General features: G+C 52.5%; 1 protein-coding gene across 1 annotated transcript in view; it reads right to left on the reverse strand.

Annotated features, from left to right (window-relative positions):
- Positions 1 to 11,672, reverse strand: part of IGFN1 (immunoglobulin like and fibronectin type III domain containing 1) — a 49,041-nt gene extending 37,369 nt beyond the window's left edge. Inside the window, exons 1-2 of the mRNA XM_035722189.1 lie at positions 11,554 to 11,672; positions 7,931 to 8,060 (exon numbers count right to left, since the gene is read on the reverse strand). Of these exons, the coding sequence (XP_035578082.1) occupies positions 7,931 to 8,057 (127 nt within the window). The 5' untranslated portion in view covers positions 8,058 to 8,060; positions 11,554 to 11,672. The remainder of the gene's footprint in view (positions 1 to 7,930; positions 8,061 to 11,553) is intronic.

Consider the following 11,672-nt stretch of genomic DNA (forward strand, 5'->3'; position numbering starts at 1 on the left):
CATCCACGCCATGTGCCCTGACAATCACGGGCCTCACAGCAAGCGGCTTTGTGCTGGCAGAAGCGGACAGAGAGGCCCGGAGACCCCACCTGGGCGTGCCCCTGGAATTCTCACTCAGCTCTCTGTCAGATTGCTGCCCCGAGCAACTCTGAGAACACGGAGCTGAACTCCCTCTTCTCAGGTGGAGAAACTGAGTCCAGAAGGCAGTGAGGACCTGGGGAAGCAGCAGCAGGGTGGAGGAGCCAGCAGCCACCTTGAGCTGGGACATGAGGCAGCCTAGGGTAGATGGGCTGGAAGCGCCAAGTTCTAGAACTGGCCCTGGAAGCCCCACAGGACAGCCTGACTCAGACTCTTGTACTAGAAGCCGACTCCATCAGGGCTGGACCTGGCGGAACCTCCATGCCTTGCAAGGAGCCTGCTTGTACCAAATCTAAGCTCCTCGTGGCGTCCAAGGCCTTTCTACCAACCAAAGCCCTTCCCACCTGACCTTCTGGCTTGTCCTCTCCCACTCAGACTCGCTGGCACCTGTCCTTCGTTCTCTCCCCCCACCCCACACCATCTAGAATGGTGACTTTCCTGCCCTCCTGTGATACCCGTATTGAGTGACACGTCCATGTGACTACATTAATTCACCTCAGCTTTCATGTCTCAGGCCTGTTCTGGGGACACAAATTCTGTGTCCCTCCCAAGTCACTGAAATTTCCCAAAGGCCAGAGGGTGTCTCTCCTTCCATGACACATTTCCGCACACCCACTGTGCCCCCAGACAGGGCTCTGCTCCCAGGGAAGCTCGACCGCAGGGCAGTTTCTCCTGAACCTGTAGCCTCAGAGGGTGGGAGGTGGTCAGAAGCTCTCCCTTTGCTGTCCCCATCCCACCCTGCAAGGAAACATTCCCTTTAGGCAGAAGAAAGTTCTGGCTAAGCATGAGTTTAGCATACCCTTGAAGGAACCTTTAGGAACAGGTCAAATTCCTTGACAGGGCAAGAAAGAGCCCTTCACCAAAAGGCCCACCCACCCTGCAGGCTTCATACCCAGGGAGGTGGTAGAGTGCTTTTTGTGCCTTGCAATGGAGTGTGGTGTTTATTTTGGAGTGCATGAGGAGCCAGGAGAGGTTTTTAGGCAGAAAAAGAATATATTTGTGCTTTGGAAAGAGCTCTTGGGTGTTGTGTATTGGTTAGATTGGAGTGGAAAAAAACCTGAAGCCAGGACCTATCTCCCCCATTAGCCTGGCATTCCCTAAGAGTAGGGCTGTGTCTCCCACATCAGACTAGGAGCTTCCAGGGACAGGGACAGGGACAGGGACTCCCGATCCCTGTGCCTTAGCCCGGATACACACCCAGGGAAAGCTCAGCCTAAGATGGAAATCAAGGCCCAGGTGGGGTATGACGTGTCCCCGGGACCCTCCCCTCCCACTGGCCAGCTGAGACCAGTACCATGAGGATGAGACCCTATGACACTGCCTCAAGTTCCAAGGGCAGTATGGCGCCTTCCCTGAGATCAGCTGTCCTTACTCTGGCATCAACTTCCCAAGTTCCCAGCAGCCTGGCCACATGCAGCTCGTGGTAAAGTTCAGGATGAAACCCCATCCCCGACCAGTGGCTTGGCCCTGGGGCCACATGCCAAAGCAGAACACCACGGGCAGGGGCCTGGCTGAGGGCTGGGCAGGGAGCTAGGCTGGGGCCAGCTGGGTACTTCAAGTCCTTGCAAGATGCAGCCTTGGGGAGGAAAGGTGCCTGTCAGTCTCCTGCTTAAGGTGGGGTGCCTGTCAGTCTCCTGTCCTGAGGACAGGACCCTCCCCTGGGGACTGGAGGGGACACCGTTCCTGCCCTCAGGGGGCTCATCCTGTCTTCCCCCATGGTGGTGGAGGCACAGGCCCAGCTCAGAGACTCTCGTCTGATTGGGGAGACCTAGTCTCCCCTGTCAGGTCACCAATAAATGGCATCTGTCGTTGTTGAGGTTGGCTCTGACAGCAGCTCTCCATGACAGAGATGGAAACTAGCCCGCTCAAAGCAGCCACAATGGGCAACTGGGCTAGGCACTTGGTGTCACTGCCTCATTTAATTATCTCATTGGCTTTTACTGTTTCCACTGTGGATCGCAGGGAGGCCTTTGTACGGGCTGTTGTCTCTGACGAGCTGACTCCTCGTCACCGGTTCGAACTTCTTCTCTGATGATCCCATGCAAAGAAGCTAACATTTACTGATACTGGGTTAATCCAATCTATGTATTTGTTTCTTGGCTCTCTCCTCAATTTGAAATAGAAGCCCCATGACAGAGATTCTGTTTTGTTTACTGAGTTGAAAACAGTGCTTGGCATTCGTTTGTTGAATGAATGCCCCCCAGCGCTGCCAGAGAATGTGCAAATAACTTACCTGACTCTGACGGGGGAGTGACAAGCTACTGCCCACCACTACTTGATTTTAAGTGGGCAGATCTGGAGACTCCTACGTAACAAGTGATTAAAAGACAGGGAGAGGATGCCTATCCTGGTTCTGTCTAATAAAACTGGAAGCTAGGGAAGGGAGAGGCCCCAACCAAAATGGGAACAGTGAGATTTAAAACAGGATTGGGACTCCCTGGGAGTGACACCACCAATGTACGAGCAGGTTGTTAGAAACGGGGCTGGTCATAGCCTCAAAGTTAGGTGCTGAGCGCTGAGCGTCAGGATGTGGGATTAACAGAGTGACTTGTCCTGTCTCAGCCCTTCCCGCATCATTACCAAAGTCTTACAGTTGTCAAAGCTAATCTCCTGCCCGATTCCGGACAGAACTAACTTCTTATTATTGGTTTTGGTTCAAAAAAGAACAATTGGGCTCAGCTACCCAACTGGAATTTGAGATGCAAAGTGTTAAAACTCCATCAAATAATTAACTATTTTCAAAGACTAGAACAGCAACGGGAAATAACCATTGAGTACAGGAGGACATGAGTCACTACAAAGGGAGAACAAGAATTCTTAGCTTACAAAAATTGTTTGGTGTTACACAAGGCGTTTGTCCCCAGGCAGGGTGGAGTGAGATCTTACTGTTTTAGATAAACATCAAATCTTTGACTTCCTCCAAATGTTTTTCCCCACGGTTGATCCCCCCTCTTTTAATTTCTCAAACTTGGCTCCAGATACGTGTTTGATTGCTTTTCCAGAGATTGAATTCGACATTCCAGGAGGTGTGAGCTGCTGCCGGAGTCCAGTGAATGATGGAGTAATCAGGTGGACGTGAAGACCTTCACCAGGCCAGTAACCAAGAGCCTGGACTTAGTGCCAGACCCCACCCCCGGCTCTTCCACCTATAGGCACCTTTAACCCCACAACAGTCTTATCCCCATTTTGCAGAGAGGGGACCTGAGACATTGAGAGGGAAAGTGAGTTTAGGTCACAGAGTGAGCCTTAACTAACACGGTGGCAGGGCTGGGAATGGAGCCAGGCAAACAAGCCTCTTTGCCCCTCAAAACTTGGGCCGCTCCATTTATAGAGCAAGAGAGATCCAGATCTGCCTGACTGCAAACCTGTCCAATTCCCCCTGTGGAACTTCCTCCTGAAGAACCAGAAAGGACAAAAAGAAAGGGAGGGCAGGAGAGAGGGAAGGAGGAAGACAGAGAAGAGGGAAAAAGAAAGAAAGAAAAGGGAATTCCGCCAGAGGAATTCTATCATACCAATCATGAGGAAAGGTGACAAACCCCTTTGGTTTGTTTAGCTCAGTGCCACCTTTTGGTGCTGTTCCTTCTAAAAGCCCAGCCTGCATCAAGAGACTTCAGGACCCAGAGTGTGTGCCTCCCCCGCATGTCTCCACTTTCCTTTTCCTGAAGCTCTCATGCCTCCCACCCTCCCTGCAGTTAATTCTGGAAAATGCCCTGGGGAAGTCCCTGGTCTCCACTATAGACCATATCCCAGGGGGCCACCTGTCAGCCTAGGTTGTTAGATGCTTGCTCCTGGGAGATTGACAGGAGCCGGCTGGATCTCAGTAATGCCTAAAGCGGAAGAGGGATTTATTGCCTGGTGACCGACTTGTGCCCCTGGAGGAACTCAATCAGGAACCACTTGACAGAGCACCAGCATGGTGGCTCCATGGAACCAGGAACCTGAAGACCTGAGGTCCCTTCTTGGTTCAGTCTTGTGTCCATCCTGGAGATAGTAATGCTGGTGTTCATCTCTATCCTGGAGAAAGCTCTCTGGGACCCTCTTGCCCATTTCTTCTCTTTGCATGGTTGCTATCTGAACCACATGAGTGGGAGATGGTGCCCTGAACCTCTTGGTTGTTTCCAGGGTTACCTTGTCTCATGGGCTTTCCTCTGTTCCTCCACAGCAATTCCACTGACTATACAGTGAAGGGTTTCACTGGCTTCTCCTGAACTTGGCCCTGAGGTCCTCTCCGAAGGAGGCTCTGGAGCAGAAGATATGATCTCAGACTTCCTGGGTGCCACCCTCCGCTTTATTTACAAAAATTATGGAGATAAAAAATTATCCCTACATTGTGGGTAGTGTGATAATTTAAAGGAAGAAAACTTTTCATTTCCTGCCTGACTTTCTGAGATCAGTTTAAAATGACTTTAGGCTTGAAGGACCAAGCCCTTTGCCGGGTGGGGGCCCCAGAGGTCCAGCCCTACCCCTCTCCTGTCTGACATCCCATGCTGTCTTCTTTTAAATTAGTGATCCTTCCGCATGGTGCCAGGGTCATCACTTCTGGTCCCTGTCCTCCGTGGCCATTCCCACGAGCTCACGGGCTCACTCTCACCTCATTCTTCACACACAGCTCACGGGCAGCACACCTGTGCACCCGACTCGCTTCTTCCACTGCCCCACCCACAGAAAAATCCATACATTGTATTGTCCAACATGCATGAGTGTGTGTGCGCACACACACACACACACACACACACACACACACACATCCCGGGAACTAGGCCAACGGGCACCAGGTAAGGTAGTCTTGTGATCCTAACTCCTTCCCTGAGATGTGAAGCCTTTCTGGCTCATTCTTCTCCCAGGTCTGATCTAGAGAGAGAAAACTTCCGTGGTGCTGTAATTTTATCCTAGCCCCTATACCTCCAAGGACTTTAGTCCTTCCACTCAAAGGCCCCCTCTGCTGCTTCTGAGCCTTGTTTTGAGGTCACTTAATCTGCCCTGAATCTGGACCTCTTTCTTTTTGTCAAGTGTTGTTCAAAGCTGGTTGAAGGCCCTTCTCTGCCAGAAATCTTCCTTGCTTAATTCCTCTTGACTCCCTTCCGTCCTGCCCTCCCCTGCCATCTGCTGCCATCCTAGCATCACACAAACGCAAGCAAGTTTGCCAAGGACTGGGCCTGTGTGTCTTTCTTGTGCCCCCTTCTCTCCCTCTGTGTGTTTGAACACAATTTCTGTGAACCCCTCAAAGGGAGGACTTCGTCTCCTTTTCCCTCTGGTCATCCCCGTTCGACCCCATCCTGGGTTCTGCCCAGGAATAACTCAGCCTTGGGTGTTTTGCCAGGAGATGCGATCCTTAAAGGAGAGATCTGAGCAGGCTAAGCATATCGCATGTTCACAAGTGACTACATGAGGCATGGGGAGGCCGGGGTAGGGGGGCATGATGGTAAGAGGGTGACTCGTTCAGGACTGTGGGCACTGGGGCTGAGCTCCCCACCCAGCAAGGCCAATCTCCGTGCTTGAAACAGATCTTTCCTATTGAATGACCTACAGGCAGTTGCCCTTGACAAGTTGGAGAAAATTTAGCACCTCTCAGCTCTAGCATTTAATGAGCTGCCCAGGCTGTTAATTGCTTTGTCAGCTTTCCTGCTGGAGACATGCTGTCTGGTGAGGAGAGAAGGTGAGAAGAACCTAGAACAACCTGGAATAGGGAGGGAAGGTGCCCTAAGGCAAGGAGTTAGGGAGTCAAAGGGAATCTGGGCAAATCAAGTCTCAAGGGCCCCCCCAGAGGTGAGAGCAGAGGCAAAGGGCCAAGAGTAGAGAGAGAATGATAGATTTGTTTGCAATCTATTTTTAATATCACATAAACATGACTTGCTTGTAACCAAGGCCTGGCTAAGCTGCCAGGCAGGGTCATTCCAGTTGGCCCCCAAGAATACCTCAGAAGTTATCCCATTGAAGGCACAAAATCCTGAAATCAAGAGAGGTAGCAGCTCCCCAGTCAGAGGCCTGGCGCGGCTGTAGGCCATTCACAGCTAGCTCTAAAGCGAAGGGGGAAAGAGCAGAACGGGTTTTCCAAAAAGTTGGGGAGAGATGGGCATGGACGTGAGAAAACCATTAGGATGGAAACACATCTCTCTCCCTCCTCTCCCCAGAGTTCCTGTCTGCCTCTCCCACCACATGAACCTGCACCAGTCAGTCCCACTGCTCACCAGCCAGCCCGGAGCCTGCCCCACCCTCGAGGGCCCCCACAGGAGGAGTGGGGGCGTGGGCAAGGGAGGGTGGGCCGCTCTTTGCATTCAAATTCTCGCTAGCTTTCTGACCTGATCTTCCTCAACCCGTGTCCTGGTTTCCCTGGCTTTACAACACCCATCTCTTGTCTCTTCCTTCCTTTCGGGGGAAATTGGGAAGGGTGGCATGGTGATATCTGGGAAGTTCTTCTTGTTCTTTGGGAGACAGTTGCTGGGCCCACGGGGTATTATCAGAACCTTAGATTGCAAGCCTGGCCCATGTTCCCCCAGCTGGTGGGGAGGAGGAGTTTTGCGGTTATCATTTTCAGTGATGTGAAAATCCTAATCCCAATTACAATTGGTGTTCTGGAGAAAGCCCCTCAAACTGCTCTAGAAGTAAACATTCACTCTCTGAAGGGTTCCTTCACTCATTCACCCCTCCCCCCCACAAACATGGCACCTTCTTATTTACAAAAGGGAAAGTAAGTCCTAGAGAAATAATAGGGTACCCAAGCACAGAGGAAGACAGGAAGTCTTCCTTCCAGAGTCCAAGAAAATATTCCTCCTGTCACTTCCCTCCCCAAACGAAGGCCCACTAAGACAAGATGTCTGCCTCTGTTCATACAACTCTTGGAACATATGATGCACATGTGTCCGGACTTAATTAATGGAAACAGAAGCTCAAGCGGAAAGACTGGTTCTATGACCACAGGAAAGGACCTCTGCTCCCCTGACTTCTTGGGAAGTCTATAGAGAATGTGATGGACACATGTCTTCCCACAATAGTTAAGGGAAAGCTCTGCCCCGTGATGTGGGTGAGATTATTCCTTTGATAAATATTTAATTGACCAGCTACTGTACAAACATTGAGCAGCAGGTCTCATGCCAGGTGCTGGGGGCCCTGCCCGCACAGAATTTTCAGCCTAACCTACACTCTAGCAGAGGATTCAGGCAAGCCCGTGGTCACAATGAAGCACACTAAAGGCTGTGCAAGGGGACTGTCACGGTTTCACAGGAGCACAGTGGGTGAGCCCAACCCATACTTGAGGAACGGGGGCAATCTGAGGAGGCTTCCTGGAGAAGGTGACGGGATGAGTAGGCTAAGTGAAGGAGATGGACGAAGAGTGTTCCGGGTAGACAGAACAGCACGTGTAGAGGCGTAGAGGTGGAAAAGAGAGAGGTGCCGAGGAGGCAGTGAAATAATTGTTAAGTCTGAGACGATTCCTCAAGGCCTGTCCGCATCAAGGACTTCTCCAAGGCTATTGAGCACCAGGTCCCAGACAGGAAGCATCTCGGCAGCCATGCACAGCCCAGTTGGGTTTTCTCCTGAGTGCGTCCGCCTTGAGCTGCTCTTAGCTCCAGCAGCAGAAGACAGAGGTGTTAGTCAATGGTAAGGCTTGTGGGGACTCCTCCGTTAGGAGGAACGCTGTGCAGGGCAGAAGGACTGAATACAGTGGTCAGAAGGCCTGGGGGTTGGGGGGGGCTCCTCACTTAAGACAGTATCCCAGCACCCCATTCCAGGGGTGCTTCCAAGACAGCAATTCTGACCCTTGGTCAGTGCTCCCCCTTGGCCTCTGTCTACTCACGGCCTCTGGTGGGTGAGGTAGGTGTCCCTGTTCGCGCAGGTCCAGAGAGCACCCTCGCCGGTGGGAGGGACGATACAGAAGCTCCCCGCTGCTGCGTTCTGTCGGGGATCAGCAAACCATAGCCCATAGCCTGTTTTTGTAAATAAAGTTTTCTTGGAAACAGCCACACCTATTCATTTACTTACCCCTCAAGGTGTGTTTGCGATACGGTAGCGAAATTGAGGAGCTGCAACAGAACTTGCAGGGCCTGCCTAAAGGATTCACCGCCTGGCCCTTTGCAGACCCCTGGGCTAGATGAGCCGAATACTTTAAATCTTTGTGTGTACCCCCAACAAACTCCTGGAAGCCTGCCCCCAGGAATTCCATCTCACCAAATGCCCTGGCCTCACAGCTTTGTCAATGCTGAGACACACGGACGAAGGACATGAAGAATTTCCTCCCATGGAGATTTGGGAGAAGGGCTCTCAGGTGGGCACAGACGAGGGAGTACCCTGCACAGAAGTAGGACGTGCACTTCTGAACTTTCCAGGCCTCTCTGGGGGCTGAGGCCGATGACAGAGGGATAGCTTTGAGGACCTGACAAAAACAGCAGCTGCGAGAGAAGGGGGGATGGCAACCAGAAGGGCTGGGTCACAGGGAGGCCAGGGCGGCCAGAGGAGCAGGAAGAGGGCTCCAGGCTCGGCCCTTGTGACTGCTGAGGGAGAGAGGCCTGTTAAGTGATGCTGTTCTCTGGTGGCTGCCTCGTCGGCACCCCTAATCCTGCAGGGGTTTGCACACTGGTCTCCTGGTCCCACAGCGACAGCTGAACGCAACCAGCAGCCCCCGACCCGCCCGTTGGACCGGACAGAAAGAGAAGCAAGTGAAGTCCAAGAGGGAGGAATTCTCCAGGGAGAGTTGGAGGCCTGTTTGTGTGAAAGGGCCTCCAGAGGTCATCTTGCTCTCCCCTTTCTCCAGGGGGCGCTGCACTCTGGGCTGGAGGAGGGGATCTTGCAAGTGCATGACATCTGAATCTGACAACCACACCACTGGAAGGTTCTTCCCAGGTCCCTCCTTTCTAGGTGGTTAAGAGCAGAGACTCTGGAGCCTGATAGCCTGGGTGTGAAACCCAGCTCTGCTACTTCCTTGCTCTGTGACATTGGTCAAATAATTTAATCTCTCTGCCCCTCTGTTTCCACACTTGCCAAATGGGAATAAAACCGTACCTGCTTCAAAGGGTTGTTGGGAGCTCTAAGTGAGGTAATATTTGAATAACACGCAAGGAATAGGTGAGTTCCACCTACTTGGTGGGGGCTGTTAGACTCCATCAAGTTATTAAATCTTTTCCCTCACTTATGTTCACTCGCTTTTGTTCTAGGCTCAAGCATTAAAATAGGTAGTTGGCAAAAGACAACAGGTATTTCTTCTGATTTAGACCTCAAGAGGCCTAACGGTATGTTGCGTCCTGATGATGCAGTGTTTGGCTCCAGGGCACAGTCTGAAACTGGGATAGAACATTCCAGAACATGATAGCTAGCCTTTCTACATCCTCAGCACTGAGCATCTAGGACTCTGTTAGGAGGCCTGCCTAGAAGGCTAGTTCACCAGAATTCTGGTCTTGACCCTGAGTAAATCCAAGACGGCCCGGAGTCTCCAGTTAGAGATGTTATGGATGTCCAAGACTCAGAGCAGTGTGGGCCCCACCAGAGACCACAGAAAGAGAAGCAAGCTCTGAAACATGAAGCTCACATCTTGAGCCCACTGACCTGGCTAGTGCCCCCACCACGCCACTGCCCCCTTGCAAGGAAAACTCTGTCCCTGAGCTACCTACCCAGCAGCAGCTTCCACCACCCTGGAGACTAATCAGCAGGTTTCTGCCGCCCAGATGGCAGTTGAAACCACCCAAACTTCTCCCTTCCTCTCTCCCGATCTCTTGGGGCAAGGCCTCCCAAATACCAGACTCCTTCAAAGTACTCATTAAGTACCTAATGTGTGCCAGACACTGTGTCAGGCATTTGGCTCGGGTTGGGCATTTGGGAAACTCGACCGGAAGGAGCGAGTCACCGATGCTATGTGCCTGGGTCACCATGGTGGGAGCATTTATTCCACTGCCTCCTTCCCGGGACAGATTTCTGGGCCTCAGGGGTAAGGAAAGGAGGCCCTTCCCTGTGTTCTCCTGCCTACCTGCCCCACCCAGGGATGGTGAGCCGTCCCTGTCCCAGGCCAAGCCAGCTGCAGTTGGCTGTGATTAATGGCCTCTATTAACAGCAAGTTGTAAACTGAGCAAGTGCCTGTGAACATCTCACCCCTGCTGAATCCCACACCGGGGAATACTCTTTAACCCCTGGCACCTCCTGCCTCTCCCAGTTTGAGAGACAGGTTCAGAAAACAGCTTTACAGGGGCAGTTTAAGATGCTTTGGAATCACGAAACTACCCCACTAACCCTTAGGGGGAAAGGCCCAAATCCTAAAACCTGAAGGTAGGGGAGGCAAGACTGAGGTCTGGGTCAGGGAAGCTAGTTTTAAGAAGCTGCAAAGAAATTCCAGAGCTGAGGACTCTGGTCAACACCCGGGTGCCCCTGGGCAAGTCACTTCCCTTTGTCTGCACCTCCGTTTCTTTATCTGTTAAATGCGAGGCCTCCTGCTCCCATCAGCAACTCAATAACAGCTCTGATCACAGGAATCTTTACAGAAGTCACAAGCCAGGTTTTCCTTTGGTTCCTTCATTCCCTGAGAGAATCCCTGCAAATAAAGCAGCTCCTCCCACACTATCACCCCCAATCCACTTCCTATCCCCATCTGACCCAGCCATTCGGCTGATTTCCTGCAAGTCAATTAGAGACTTAAAAAAAAAAAAAAAAAAAAAAAAGGCATTCTTTGGTGACCAAACACGCATGCGGGAGAGGTCTGTGAGATTCATAGACTTGTCATGTTTTAACTTTCAAACATTCTTTGGATCTGCTCTTTTGTTCTTAAAAGGAGGTAAGATGCACCAGGTTTAGTTTAACCCATTGGACAGGAGAGAAAACTGAGGTCCAGGGAGATGCTGTGATCTAGAGTGAGTGGCAGCTCAGGGATCCGAGTCGGGGAGGGGGGGGGGGGGCCTGGTGCCTCCCTGGGAACACGAGCTGAAAGCCTCGCAAACCACCAGTCCTTCCAGCTGCGAGTGCAATTTGAGGTACAGGTACTTAATCTTTCCCGTCTGAAGTGATTATGTGTAAAAACTGCGGATTAGTGTCTGCCGTGCTGCCATGCCTCCCCCGCCCCCCTCCGGTCCTGGGCGAGGACGCAGAGCCGTGACCTCGCGGCTCAGTAAACGCGGCTGGCGCCGGCGCCCGAGACCCAGCTCACCCCCGCTGTGGTCCAGGCTCGCTTTCTTTGACCTCAGCCTCGTGCTTCTAGCACGCCGTCTGCTCCGGGCGCCCGGGTCTGGAGCCCCGGACGTCCCCCCCGCGGGATTTGTCTCGAGTCCTCCCAGCCGCACCCCGAGAAAGGGCGGGGACCACCCCTCCCCACCACCAGATTACTCCCCGAAAGCTTCCAGGCTCGGGCCCTGTCTGGGGAAGGTTGGAGCGAGTGAGCGGCCGGCTGGAGGGCGGATGCCGCAGCGATTTGTCACATTTTTCCCTCCCCCCGGGGTTAATTACCTCAGGGAGGGAATCTGAGCCATGCCTGTCTCGGCTACAACAAGCCTTGTCCCCTGGTGGGCGGATCTCAATCTTTCTCAGGTGACAGCTGCTGGCCGGGACCTAAATGTCCTCACGCT

The sequence above is a fragment of the Zalophus californianus genome, chromosome 10, assembly GCF_009762305.2.
Source record: "Zalophus californianus isolate mZalCal1 chromosome 10, mZalCal1.pri.v2, whole genome shotgun sequence".
In the NCBI taxonomy this organism is placed as follows: domain Eukaryota; kingdom Metazoa; phylum Chordata; class Mammalia; order Carnivora; family Otariidae; genus Zalophus; species Zalophus californianus.